General features: G+C 37.3%; 2 protein-coding genes across 9 annotated transcripts in view; one reads left to right on the top strand and one right to left on the bottom strand.

Moving 5' to 3' along the window:
* Positions 1–8,058, top strand: part of jade1 (jade family PHD finger 1) — a 10,553-nt gene extending 2,495 nt beyond the window's left edge. For all 4 annotated transcript variants that reach the window (XM_016460400.1, XM_016460401.1, XM_016460402.1 and 1 more), the window contains 10 exons: positions 817–900; positions 1,502–1,572; positions 1,681–1,838; positions 1,922–2,106; positions 2,195–2,406; positions 2,490–2,657; positions 3,026–3,142; positions 3,991–4,524; positions 5,801–5,918; positions 6,019–8,058. In XM_016460400.1, coding sequence (XP_016315886.1) covers positions 852–900; positions 1,502–1,572; positions 1,681–1,838; positions 1,922–2,106; positions 2,195–2,406; positions 2,490–2,657; positions 3,026–3,142; positions 3,991–4,524; positions 5,801–5,918; positions 6,019–6,935 — 2,529 coding nt within the window. In that variant the 5' untranslated portion in view covers positions 817–851 and the 3' untranslated portion in view covers positions 6,936–8,058. The remainder of the gene's footprint in view (positions 1–816; positions 901–1,501; positions 1,573–1,680; positions 1,839–1,921; positions 2,107–2,194; positions 2,407–2,489; positions 2,658–3,025; positions 3,143–3,990; positions 4,525–5,800; positions 5,919–6,018) is intronic.
* Positions 8,059–8,779: 721 nt separating this feature from the next.
* The window catches only part of LOC107668511 (noncompact myelin-associated protein-like), a 22,798-nt gene continuing 17,084 nt past the window's right edge, over positions 8,780–14,493 (bottom strand). For 4 of the 5 annotated variants that reach the window (XM_016460412.1, XM_016460411.1, XM_016460410.1 and 1 more), the window contains 3 exons: positions 11,091–11,197; positions 10,455–10,539; positions 8,780–9,558 (listed from right to left, as the gene is read on the bottom strand). In XM_016460412.1, coding sequence (XP_016315898.1) covers positions 9,285–9,558; positions 10,455–10,539; positions 11,091–11,184 — 453 coding nt within the window. In that variant the 5' untranslated portion in view covers positions 11,185–11,197 and the 3' untranslated portion in view covers positions 8,780–9,284. Of the gene's footprint in view, positions 9,559–10,454; positions 10,540–11,090; positions 11,198–11,769; positions 11,800–14,493 lie in introns of those variants that run through there. The other variant, XM_016460408.1, reaches the window with a different exon arrangement.

A 14,493-nucleotide genomic window follows, 5' to 3' on the forward strand; every position in this document is an offset into this window, starting at 1 on the left:
ATCTAAACCATATATATATATATATATATATATATATATATATATATAATGTATTTATTTTTTTTATGGGTTTGCTTTGCTTAATTAGTCGCATAAATGCTAATAAAAACACGATTTAAGAAATACAAACTCGTGTGGTTTGTATTTCTGTTGTTCCTTAATGAAAAATAGTTAGACTTTACCCTTGTTAAATATTCGATATGTGATCAAAAATGTTTAATAAAGCTTAAAACTGGAAAGTGCATTATACAAGGATTGTTTATTTATAAGTTTTATGACTTTTCAGGCATGTGTGCATTGCTCAGAAATTTGCTATTTTGCAACACGATGGATTGAAATCATTGAATAGTTTAAAAATCGAATTTTAATTGAATTGAATTTAATATTAATAGTATTTACAGATGACATATATTTAGTATCTAGAGCAAAATAACCTAGTTTGTACGTTTCACAAACATTTCAGTCTGCCATTGGTCGATTCAACAGATAGTCCCGCCCTCAAACCCACGGCATTGGTTGCACCGATGTTACGTTGCGGTGCTCAACCAAACAGCAGCGGTTGGCTAGCTCCACTTTTTGGAGGAAATAGCGTACAAAATTACTTATAAATTGATTCTGCATATTAAGCACAAATAGAATTATATAAAGTTTAATATAAAGTTAAAGTATCTTAACATAGCCTTCAAAGTTTAATTAGGCTTGTAAAGTCTCAGAATCTGTCAAGTTGTGGCTGGCTACGGGAAAGCACTCTCAGCAGTCATCTCTGCAGGATCAGTTTTCAGGAATGTTCTGCTAATGTTTGATCAACCTCTGCAGATTTCTGCATCACTTGAAGGCCACGGCAACTGACGATGAAGCGAAGCCGTGTCCCGAGCACCAGTGAGGACTCGGATAATGGAAGTAAGTAGACAGACACTTTTATTTTCTAGTACCAACTTGCCTCGAGTCATCTATATTACCCTTCTGGTAATACTGAAGTTGCATATTACTAAAGTCACCATGAAATTAAAACGGACCATTCTTAATTTTTCAGTATTACTACTTTGGAATATTGCAATGTTTATTATAAATTATCCATCCACATCATTATTTTTTTTTATTCATGTGCCCTTGTCCTCTTTAATCAAAAACCTCCTCTCCTTAAAACAACATAATTTTTCTGATGCTGTGTGCTGAGGCGGGACAATAATCTGTCACTCACATGAGATCACAGTAATTTAAAAACTTTATACAGTAAAACTTTTTTTTTTTTTTTCATTCTAGATGCCGTTTCACTCAATACAATTGAGGAGAAAAGGCGCTCACAATTCCCATTATGCTGCTTTTAATATTCAGCCCTTTAGTTATAGGAGCAAAACAAGCCCTCTCATTATGCAAAACTAATACTGCCTTTTTTTTTTCAAACTAATATGACTAATGTTGCTGCTAAAACAGGAATTATCCCTCTTTCTCAGAATGTTCAGCACAAGACATTACATGCATGTTTTTCTGTCTCTTTGAGGTAACTCCACATCCTGGTCTCAGCACTCCAACTCCAAGCACAGGAAACAGAATGGAAAAAGACCCTCAGAGGTACACAGAACTGCCTTACACTTAATACAGCCTCACACACGACCCTAACAGACAGAGATGAGAATGTTGTATTCTGATTGTCACATCCCTTTTTTCTATCTCCTCCAGGTGTTCAGGACAGACCTGATCACTGCTATGAAGCTGCATGATTCATACCAGCTGAATCCAGAGGATTATTATGAGCTGGCCGATCCCTGGCGGCAGGAGTGGGAGAAAGGGGTTCAGGTCCCTGTTAGTCCCGACTCCATTCCGCAGTGTACAGTGCGGTATTAAGCTTTTTTTTTACCTGTCAAACTATTCTTATTTAATGGTTGCACTTGATTTATTCCTGTTTTCATTTTTCCTGCAGCACTGTAGCTGAGAAATGCCCCGCTGCTCTGTTCATCAGGCCAAAGAAGCTGATTCACTCATCTGAGTCATCGATGCTGGGGTACGTGGGTATTCAGACGCTGGCTGATGGCATGTGTCGTTATGACCTGAATGAGGAGGACGTAGTTTGGCTGCAGATCGCTAACGAGGAGTTCAGCAAGATGGGTGAGTCTGGAATTTTCATTTTACCCATTATGCACTCTTTCACACTGTTGAACCAAATGTCACGTGATGCTAACTGATTTGCTTGTAGGCATGCAACTCCTGGATGAGCTGACGATGGAGCGGGTCATGGAGGAGTTTGAGCGCCGTTGCTATGACAACATGAGCCACGCCATGGAAACGGAGGAGGGACTTGGCATTGAGTACGATGAGGACGTGGTGTGTGACGTCTGTCAGTCCCCTGACGGCGAGGACGGCAATGAAATGGTGTTCTGTGACAAGTGCAACATCTGTGTGCATCAGGTGTGTGTGTGTGTGTGTGTTTGTGAGTGTCTGAATGCATGTGTGAGCGCATATGAGTTATATAACAATGTACCTCCCCACAGGCGTGTTACGGTATACTGAAGGTTCCTGAGGGCAGCTGGCTTTGTCGTACCTGTGCGCTGGGCATCTTTCCCAAATGCCATCTGTGTCCTAAAAAAGGCGGGGCTATGAAACCCACTCGAAGTGGCACCAAGTGGGTGCATGTCAGCTGTGCCCTCTGGATACCAGAAGTAAGGATGCATGCACAAACTAAGACTTATAGTGTGATTTTGTTTAGTGCTGTCAAATGAATAATCGCGATCAATCGCATCCAAAATACAAGTTTTTGTTTACATTATAAATGTATGTGTACTGTGTATATTTATTATGTATATATAAATGCACACACATACAGTATATATTTTGAAATATAAACAACATATTTTTCATAAATATGTACATGCATGTGTATGTATTTATATATACATAATAAATATACACAGTGAACACGCATTATTTTGTAAACAAACAACTATATTTTGGATGCGATTAATCGTTTGACAGCACTAATTTTGTTAAGAGTAGTGTGTAAACATTGTTGTGTGCTCTTTATCTCTAGGTAAGCATTGGTAACCCTGAGAAGATGGAGCCTATCACTAATGTGTCTCATATACCCAGCAACAGATGGGCTTTAATATGCTGCCTGTGTAAAGAGAAAACAGGAGCTTGTATTCAGGTACACAGCGCTGATGTTTATCATCGTTTTATTATACTATTCATGCAGATATTCAAAATCTTCCAGAGGGTCCAAAGTGCATTTTAAACATAAATATTAATCAGTAATCAGCATCAATAATTTAAAGTTAAAGCACTTAGTTTTTCTTCTCTTAATGAAAAAATTACACATACAAAATGAATAGTATTTCTGAAAAACGTTTGAAATGATGTACATTCACAAAGGTTGAGGTTATATCAGTATTCTGATAAAAGCTGTTTAATTTTCTATGGAGTGAGTCACCTCATGGGGGCCTGCCAGTTGAGATCACATGACTTCTGTTTATTTCAGTAATCCCCCTCAGCTTTTGGACACTTTCACTTGTGGAATAAATTGCTGGAAAAGAATTGCAGACTGCAAAAAGCAGTGTTATTCATTCAGTTTTTTATTAATATAGTTCATATTTTGAATTTGCTTATATTTTTATTTATATTTTTAGTGTTATTTTAAGTTTTAATATTTTCATATTGTTTATTAGTTTTTTTTTTGTTTCTTTTTTTATTGTTGAGCTTTGATTTACTCTTAGTTTTTAATCATTTTAGTACTTACTTTATTTCAGTTAGCTGCCAATTATACAGTATAATATTTATATTTTGTAGATTTGTATCAGTTAACAAAAATAGTTTTTAGGTAACAATAGTAACATTGGTCATTCTTCAGTGGCTTCGATGACTTTTTTTTTCCATGCTACTTAGTTTAAATGTAGAATTTTGTTAATTTATTAATAATCAGAAAAAAAAACTTCACTTCACATTTTCCCCATGTTCTGTGCTTTAATCCTGAGATCCTGTCTTTCTAAATCCCCCTAGTGTTCTGCCAAAAGTTGCCGTGTGGCGTTCCACGTGACTTGCGGTCTGCAGTGTGGGTTGAAGATGAACACAATCCTCACAGAGGCGGATGAAGTCAAGTTTAAGTCTTTTTGTCCCAAGCACTCAGGCATGGACTGGAATGAGGAAGAGGGAGATGATGACAGGCCAGTGAAGGTCCAGACCAGTGAAGAGAGAAGGAGGAATTGGGGAGTGGACATGTCATCCTCATCACAGCCCAGACTCACACAAAACCCAGAAGAGACCAGACTCAGCGAGCGCAAACTTCGAGTCCAGCAGCTGGAGGACGAGTTCTATCGCTTCGTCGCCACTGACGAAGTCGCAGAGCACCTGCAGTTGCCCCTGGAAACTGTGGACTTCCTGTTCCAATACTGGAAATTGAAAAGAAAGGGGAATTTGAACCAGCCGCTCATCATGCCGAAGAAAGAGGAAGAGGACAGCCTTGCCAGACAGGAACAGGAAGTGCTTTTGCGGCGACTCCGTCTCTTCACACATTTAAGACAGGATCTAGAGAGGGTAAGTTTTGCAAAGCCCTTCTGTAGCCATATTACCTCACATTACCAGTTGAATCAATATAAGGGAAGACAGCAGCAGCCAATCACAGCTCAGGACAGTTAGACGCAGGATCCCAACTCTGCCTTTTCTTCATGATTTCAAATAAACAGTTAGTGATTTGCACATAGTTCAGTGTGGGTTTTTGTGCGTAAGTGTGAAAATAATCATGGCCCAGTATTCAGATATTGGATTCTATTAATAATGTCCTTTTTTATTCAATATTGCAGGTAAAATCTGTTTTTTCAAGGTTTTAAATTAGTGTCATCACTAACATTTTTCATCATTTCTGTGTTGCTTTGTCACGCCACAGTCATTACAACACCTGTATCTTTACCATTAGACCATAAAATATGTTGCTAGGCCAACCCCAAATAGAAAATACACCCCCTTTTTTTTTTTTTTTTTTTTTTTTTTTTTTTTTTTTTTTTTTTTTTTTTTTTTTTTTTTTTTTTTTTTTTTTTTTTTTTTTTTTTTTTTTTTTTTTTTTTTTTTCCCCCCTTCAAATAATAGGCTATGAGCGAAGACGTCAGTAGTGGAGGAATTTGAATTATTTTTTTGGTAATAAGATACCAGATGGAAATGTGGTACAACTATCTGTGAATTCCAGCTACAAGAATTTTAGATTGGTAACCTGAGCACTATTCCCACTGCAAACAGAAACAAACATTTTTACAGAGTACCTATTAAGCCTCTAGATTATTATGTGCTGTATTGCCACTGCTGATGAGAACATGTCTTCCATGTGTGGAAACTGACTCCACACTTAAAGGGTTAGTTTGCCCAAAAATTTAAATTATTATTTATTAATCCTCATGTGGTTTCAAACCTGTTCAACTTCGGTACACAAATGAAGATATTTTTAATATTCTCTCATATAATTCTTCATTTCAATTCCATGCAACCAAATCACACATTATTAGTTGAAAAATACATTGTAAAAGTTATCTATATGAAACCAAGTGTCAATCACTTTAAGTGAACCGATTTCATGTAGGCCTTTGTTTATATATTAACATTGTACATGGATAGAGCAAATCAAATATGATAAACAAAAGCTCAGTCATACTTGCTTGTCATGCAAGAGAACAAGCCCCATTGGTTTTTGCGTGCCAAGGATGAGAAAATATTAGGAGTATGTTCGTTTGTGTTCTCAAGATGAATGAATGAGGTTGAGTAAATTACAGAATTTTTTTTATTTTTTATTTAATGTGTCTCACCTACATATATGTGTGTTCAGGTGCGTAATTTGACGTACATGGTCAGCCGTCGGGAGAGAATTAAACGAACCTTGTGCCGAGTGCAGGAGCAGATCTTTCATCACCACGTCAGGCTGCTCGAGCAGGGACGCGTCGCTGGTTAGTATGACGCTTACTGCATGCACTTGATGAGTAGTTGACTCGTCTAGTCTGTTTTGATCTTTTTTTTTTTTTAACAGTTGCCTTCTCTCCTGCTCAGGTATATCTTCTACTAGACGTTTGGAGGAAGCTATGTTTTACTTTCGGACGGCACCTCCTGTACCTACATCCCCCCAGCCTCTGAAGGGTCACTGCGGCCAGAACAGCGCCCTGGGCACCACTGTTCAAAATCACGAGAAAGGGAGCAACCCATTTAGAGTCTCGAAGCATATCGAAGCAGACAAGCCTGCAAAGATGCCCCGACTGGAAAGCCTGGTCATGGACAATGTGCCCAGTTCTGGGGTCGTTGATTCAGGCTCTGGAGCATGTAAGACTGCAGCATCAGCTACAGCGAAACGGTTGGAGGGCAGGCTGAGGGGAGGTGAGTCTCATAGAAGAGATGAGGAAAGCGAGCGCCCCCTTGAGGACAGGAGGAGGAGGAACAAGCTGTGGGAACAGGTGTCTATAAAAGACAAACTGAGACAGTCGAAGTCTATGGAGGACACGGGGAAGAATGAGACTGAGCATGACAACATGGACGACAGATTACTGCTGTCTCACAGCAGAACCACTGCTAGTTCTGTAGTCACTGCCTCGACCACGTATAACGGATCGCCGAGGAAGACAAACGCAAGCCAACATCAGGGGAAAATAGTGCCAAATGGGCGGCATCTGAAAAACTGGGGCAGTTTCAGAATCCCTAAACGGAATGAAAGAACGTCAACAGGGAAAGATGGACAGGACGGAAATGACGTGGCGGACCAAAATTCTTCCTTAAAAACTTTTAATACAAGTCCCGCCTCCCCCCCACAAATTAGGACCCGGCTGCGGACAGGAAGTGAGAACCGAAGCCACGTGGAAGAGTCTGATCTTGGCCAATCAGAACAGGGCAAGAGGTGTCACGCCCAAAGACTTCGAAGCCCGATGACTAGACGTTACGGTTCGGCCGTGATCCAGCGTGGAGTTCTTGCATCATGAAACGTGTCCAAAAATTTTATATTTCTCATTTTCATTCGCTCTTCAGTGAAAGGCAAACATATTTATTTTTCTATTCTGTAATTTTCTGCTGTTGCTGAAACTATTTTTTTGAGTGTACGTTAAAAACATACGCAGAGAGGTTTCAAAGACCAAACAATTGGCTGATGAAGAAGATAAATATCTTCTTAATGAATGAATGAAACTTTAGATCAGGTGAAAATTACTGAAACCCAGCGTGAAACCAAGGAGTGCGTCCCACAGAAATACTGCACTTAAAAATATCTGACTACAACAGTCTAAACAGTGTCCAAAACTTAGAAAAGACTTTTTAATTGATTTCTCAGTATTCTGCTAACTTCACAGGCCATCATGTTGTGGCACCTTTTCCTTCTCAGGTGAAATCTGCTTATATTTGTACTTAATTTATAGAGTTATGTCTTGTTTTTCTTTCAAACAAACTGAGCGTGTAACAGGTCAATGCCTTATGTGTACTCTCTTTGGTCTCGAAGTAATTCCTTTCCAGAAAAATGCAAATAATAAAAAAAGAATTCTTTCACTTAACCATATTCTTCAGCAATAGATGGACTCTAGATCCAAGACGGACAATTCCACACTCAGTATGATGAAATGTTGACACACAAGACGTACGCCATTTTCAGCTCTGTTCAGGAAGGCTTTTAACAATCATTTACTTCCAGTATCCATTATTTGAATTCACTTTTGCACTTGATATTAAACACATATTAAACACAATAACACAAGACACTATCATAGGTCTAATAAAGACACTGTTGCATTGAAAGGACTGATCTTCTTGATATGGTTGCCTTGGAGTAGTACTCAAAGTATGTGTTCTTGCATCTTTTCTTTATAGCTGTAAATGTCTTTTCTCATGCAAAATGTGAGTTGATGATCTCGAGAAAAAATGTTGTGCCTGAGTGTTTTTGTTGAGATGTTGCACTAGAACATTAGCCAGAGAGCTTGGTATAACTGTTCACAGAAAAAAATGTTTCTACATGTTTATATAATCAAGCGCTGCTGTATTTTTCTTCTTTCTTTTTCTTTTATTCTTATGCAATACTTTACTTTTGTTGCAGATTGTGAATAAATTTTCTTGAGGTTACTTCTGGAGATGTCTGGATTGCTTGAGAGGAAAGTAGATGTTTTCTGCATTACTTTAAATACAGCTTCAGATTAACAATTGACAAATGATAGACATTGGATCCTACATTTAAAAATGTTTGGAAATCCTTACTTTTTTTGGTTGACAAATTACAAAAGTAGTTTAGTTGGTTCCCATTTGATGGTCATTGTAGTGATTCTAATTGTATATGTGCCAGTCAATGTGATTACAATGGAGTCATCGGGTCAAAACAATTAATGAATTGTAATGAGCCAACATTGCAATTCATCTTATCTTGACCTGCATTTTATATATATATATTTGAAAATCTTTTAGAATAATATTTATTAGAATAAAACTATATTTGTGTTAAAAAAAAAAAAAAACAGTGGTTCCTGGTTTATTTTAAATCTGGCTGATAAATTATTCATTATTTAGTGATGTAATCAGCTGCAAACGCTCTAATATTTCTGAAAGATTCACTGACCGAGACTGCAAACTCACAAGCAAGTTCAGTGAGAATGAAATATTTTCAACTGACTCTTTAAAAAGAGCATTTGTTACTGAACTGGGCTTTGTGGTTGCTTCATGCAGGAAATGCCCGCACATCTAAAGATGTAATTAACACCAGCTCACAATGTAACATCTCAGAGTCTTTTCCCAACTCAACAATAGCATTTTAGGCTAGACTTCTAAAATCACAGGTTTGAGTCCCAGGGACTATATAAACAAAATCTATACTTTTAATGAATTGGCATCTGTCAAATGCATAATTGTAAAATATATACAGAGTATAGTGTTTGAACAATCTTTTCTGACAGACCCCACTATTAAGAGTGCAAATGTCATGGTAATGCACAAGTTAAATTGACGGGCATCCTTAACATCTCTAACTGAATTCTGGCTCCCACCAATTCCATTTTTAAGAAGAACAGTTTTCAGCTCAAGGCAGTAAAATATGTTTTACCCTACATTTCATCACCAAATCCAGTGCTAAAAATAAAACTATAATCATGTCACTCCTCTGAAGTGTTCCTCTGGTTCTTCAATATCATATACAGGTTTTTTTTTAAAGTGGACTTTTATCAAAGTTCCATAAAATCCCAAACGGGCAGTGAATGTTCGGTTAATGGTGAGTGCTCAGATATGACTGGGCCTCTTCTACTGGTTCTTTGTTCATGTTGGTATGTTAGTATCTTTGCACGTGTGAGTCCAGATCATGTCTGCTATGTGTTATCTACTGATGGCATGTCATGTAACGTCACAATAGTTGAGCCGCTGTTGTTGCTGAAATGCTCCCCATTACTCCGATTCACGTTTGCCAGGTCCACCCGAGGAATGCGGTACCCGTTCTCTGAGGACGCGTTAGACGGCACAAAGCTTTCAGAGATTGAGCTCGCACCCACATTGCTCATGGCCAGGTTTGTGTTTGTGGTAGAGGACACCTTCTTTCGTGGTTTGGCCGAGCCTACAGCCAGCATCCTGTTTGCATGAGTCCTCCTGTCAGATAAATAATTGTAAAAATGGATTGATAAATAAAACGTTTTATAAAATAAAAAATTGGTAGCATATTGATTAACAGAATTTAGTGGTATAGCTATTGGATATTCAATTGTTCATGCTCATCTCTTCTATGCAAAAAAAAAATATATTGCAAAACACTAATAACACCATTAAAAGTAATTAGCAAATCTGCAAAATCATATTGATTTTTCATACTGTACTTTGTTTTGATGCATAATTGAAATTGTAGCTTTTAAAACAATATTGTTTTAGTGTTTTATTTGATTTTTTAGACAAAAATAGTACATACTGAAAAAATTTATGTTGGACCGTTAATCTATTTTCACTCAGAAATTACTAGTACATTTCACAAATATTCACAAAGAAATGACAAGTAACATTGAATTAAGCTTGCATAAAAACACATTTTTAGGTAGAACGACTAAAAGATGCCCCAATGATCTGTATTTACAATTTTGAAAAAAAATTAAAAACATTTTTTACAGTGTAGAATTTTAATATTGGCCATTTGTTTATTTACTGGCCATAACATGGAAAAACTGATCTGCCTATTAATATTGGTTTTAATACTGGTGCATCCTTTAAATTATAAACAACATAAATCAACTCAGTTCTCGTTACGAAACAGCTATGAAGTCTTTCAAAACATGTTCCTTTCAGCCTTGAGAACATTTTTAAGTGTTCTTCTCCTCTAACAGATTTGGAGAATGTAGTGTGAGCCTGGTTGAAATGAATAGGTCTTTATCTATTTTTAGGCCTCATTACAAGGTCTGTCTAAAATTGTTCTGCTATTGTGAGGAGGAGATAGACAAGGTATTCACCTCATGGTATGTAACTCATTCATTATGGTTCACATCAAAATGTCGCCATACCTGTTGTACGTCTTGAGGACTATCAGCAAAAATGTGAGAATGATGATTATACCAATGACAATTACAGCTATCATGGCTCCTGAGCCTGTGAACACAACAATATAGCGAATGATTTATTAGACATATTATGGGTTGGGAAAACCACACATTCCCTATTAATCATTCAATGGAAACATAAACATGAATAAAGTCAGGTTGAATATTTGATATTGAATATTAAATATTTGTAAGCAAAATTCTATATGAAGAAAATCTAACATTTTTAAATAAGTTAATTTGATCACTAAATGTGGAAAACAATAGTAGAATACGCCATACAAAATTGAATGTGAATTATTTAAAATATGCTGTAGAACAAGTTCCAGGAAGTAAGGCGAAGTAATGCTCATGTTTCTAGATTTCTCACTTTCACACAGTGTCAGCTTGAGACTGTCTATACTGGACGTCAAAATGAGCTTTCCAAATCCATTTGTCCTCCATGTCAGTTGCGCAAATGCATGGAGTACGACAGAAACAGAATCCAGTGGACATCCAGTGTAGACAGAATCACTAATTAGTATGGGTTCTATTTGCTTTAGACGTGTGGTGTCTCAGTAAACAGACTTTATCTGCATAAAGTACAGATCTGAAACGTACTCTGCGTGAGGATTTGTTCTCTAGACTTGGTGACGACTGTGGTGTTCTGTGTGGTTGTGGACTGGGTCACGGATGCTGTGACGGCTCTTTGCATCTTTAGATTTGTCCTGAAAAAAAAACAAGGAAAAAAAGTAAACATACAATACCACTTTGGTTTACAGATTTTAAAGGGATGGTTCACCCAAAAATCATTAATTACTCACCCTCATGTCGTTCCAAACCCGTAAGACCTTTGTTCATCTTCGGAACACAATTTAAGATATTTTTGATGAAATCCAAGAGCTTTCTGACTTTGCATAGACAGCAAGGGTACCACCATGTCCAAGTCTCAGAAACGTAGTAAGAACATCGTTAAAATAGTCCATGTGACATCAGTGGTTCAACTGTAATTTATGAAGCTACGAGAATACGTTTTGCGCACAAAGTAAACAAAAATAACTACTTTATTCAACAATTCTTCTCCTTTGCGTTACCCTGGCTCCATTTTGGAGAGTATCACAACGCATGCATTCTCGTAGCTTCGTAAAATTATGGTCAGAGAGCTCTCGGATTTCATCAAAAATATCTTCATTTGTGTTCCGAAGATGAACAAAGGTCTTACGGGTTTGAAACGCCATGAGGGTGAGTGATTAAAGGGATAATTCACCCAAAAATGAAAATTTCATGTTTATCTGCTTACCCCCAGGGCATCCAAGATGTAGGTGACTTTGTTTCTTCAGTAGAACACTAACGAAGATTTTTAACTCAAACCGTTGCAGTCTGTCAGTCTTATAATGGAGGTGAATGGGAATCACGGCTTTGAGAGTCAAAAAAACATACACAAACAAAACCAAATTAAGCCCTGCGGCTCGTGATGATACATTGATGTGTAAAGGCACTAAACGATCGGTCTGTGCAAGAAACTGAACAGTATTTATATAGTTTTTTACCTCTGATGCATTGCAATGTCTGAACTGTCTGAGCGAGTGACGCGTCGTCTTCTTCTTGCTTTATGGTGGATCGCAGACTTATAAGTGCATTACCGCCACTTATCTCTCAAATGGACCATTGACACTCCTAATTGAGATTGTAGATAGAGTGTCAATGGTCCATTTGAGAGATAGGTGGCGGTAATTTATAAGCGATCCGCCGTAAAGCAAGAAGAAGAAGAAGATGCGTCACACGTCGGATGAAGAAGAAGATGTGAATGCGCTCAGTACAGTTTGGACATTGCAGTAAATCAGAGGTAAAAAACGATATAAATACTGTTCAGTTTCTTGCACAGACCGATCGTTTCGTGTCTCGTGATCAATGTATCGTCACGAGCCGCAGGGTTTAATTTGGTTTTGTTTGTGTATGTTTTTTTGACTCTCAAATACGTGATTCACATTCACTTCCATTATATGACTGACAGACTGCAACGGTTTGAGTTAAAAATCTTCGTTTGTGTTCTACTGAAGAAACAAAGTCACCTACATCTTGGATGCCCTGGGGGTAAGCAGATAAACATCAAATTTTCATTTTTGGGTGAATTATCCCTTTAATGACAGAATTTTCAATTTGGGTGAACTATATCCTTAATTTAAAATTCATAAAGAAAGAATGACTTAATATTATCGTTTTACTCAACAACATTTCATAATGTTTTCTTCGTTTTTGTGCTGTGACTTTAGCTCTAATGACTAAAAAAAAAAAAAAAAACTGTTTGCCTTGTACAAAACAAGACATTAATTAGGCCAAATGGCTGTTTTGGGGAATTTAACCACATTGAATACATGATTCATTATATTTACTGAACTACTAATTAGTTTAGAGACACAGTTGTGTATTGTAATCTCAAAACAGTTGTATTATTTTATGGCTTTTGAGCTGTTCTGCTAATTCTACATGGTTTATCTGGCACCAATTTAAAGATTTAGATTTCATGTCAGGTCCCTATTCATGTACATTAGTTACTTGACAGAGTGATCATGTGTTTTATGTCAATCTGTTAAAGAAAGACCGAGAAGAGTATATAATTCTCCCATATATCTGTCAGCAACAATAAATCTCACGCCCATCAACTTCCCTTTTCTAATCGCTTGTTTGTCATAATTTCAGCACAGTCAAAACACAGCACAGTCTGTCCAGCGTGTTTCTGGGGATGAATTAGAGGCATGGTTCAAACCAGAAGAAATTGGATTTACTTCAGGGTTTTGTACTTGGTGAACTCTCAGCCATGGTGCATCACTGATGTACTGAAATTATACAGCTGCTGTTGGCTGTGGAGTATCTTCGACGATACAATCAGAGCTGCTTCAAAACAAAATGGCATTGAGCTTAACAACCCAGCACACACATGAATCCATCCATTTCCTCCCAAATCACTCAACCAGATGCATTCAAACAGTGTAAGTCCTGCAGACTCTCTCACTCCTACAGACTTTTAAGCACAGGTGAAGTCTATTCTTCACCTGCTGATTATATTCAAATAGACAGGCAACTACAAAACATGCAAAACCTTCAGTTTCATAACAGCTATTACACATTCTGACAGCGTGGGCTTCACAGCAGCGGAAGGCCAGAGGAACAAGGTCTTCTCAGTCTGAATGAGCAAATCTGTGAAAAATATGTTTACCAGTTGTCTAATTTTGTGAAATTGTGATGGATTTTGGAGTGAATTACAACCAAAGATTTTGAGCTCATTTGCCTGGAAAATTAGAGATTTATCGATATCAGGTGATATTTGATTTTTAATTATTCGTGTGCATTTTAAAGAGCATTATTATAATTATTTTTTGGCTTCAGTCAGAATTTTAATATTGGAAATTCTTAAGACATTTTTGTGCCTAACAATCCATGTGCAGGTGCTACATATTTACTATATGACATGTTATTATCAACAGATGTCCATCTATTATTGATCACCTCAGGGAAGTGGAAGTAAACAGAATAATCTAGATCTGAAACAAGAATAGAAAACTTTACTTTTGAGACAAAATTTAGACCTTAATAATCTGCATTTATTTATACAGTTGCCAGGCTCATCTTTGTTATTTTCAGCACGACTTTGTAAAACAGCCTCTTCTGTTCCAGATAAGCCATAATGTCCGAGGCTGGCTCTTATGAGTATTTCTGACAGAAGCAATCAGCGCTGATGGAAAGAAAAACAGCACCTGTACCACTGAAGAACAGCAAATAGTTGTAAATTCTGTTGCCTGAGCTACAAGGTGAATCACAGGATATCAGTATGGAGCTCAGTTTCACTCCACCATAAAACAGACCATAATAAACTCTGAGGTTTCAAGTGTCAGTCTGTGCCACTTGATTTAATTTACAGCCACTTTAAACTCACAGACGAACAGAGCAGCTGGGACAGAACAAGACAAACCTTGAATCCTGCCAGAGAGCCACATTTCAGCTAAATTCAACTCAACAGTTTAAA

This window comes from Sinocyclocheilus anshuiensis, unplaced genomic scaffold (assembly GCF_001515605.1).
Source record: "Sinocyclocheilus anshuiensis isolate Anshui unplaced genomic scaffold, SAMN03320099.WGS_v1.1 scaffold52, whole genome shotgun sequence".
NCBI lineage: Eukaryota > Metazoa > Chordata > Actinopteri > Cypriniformes > Cyprinidae > Sinocyclocheilus > Sinocyclocheilus anshuiensis.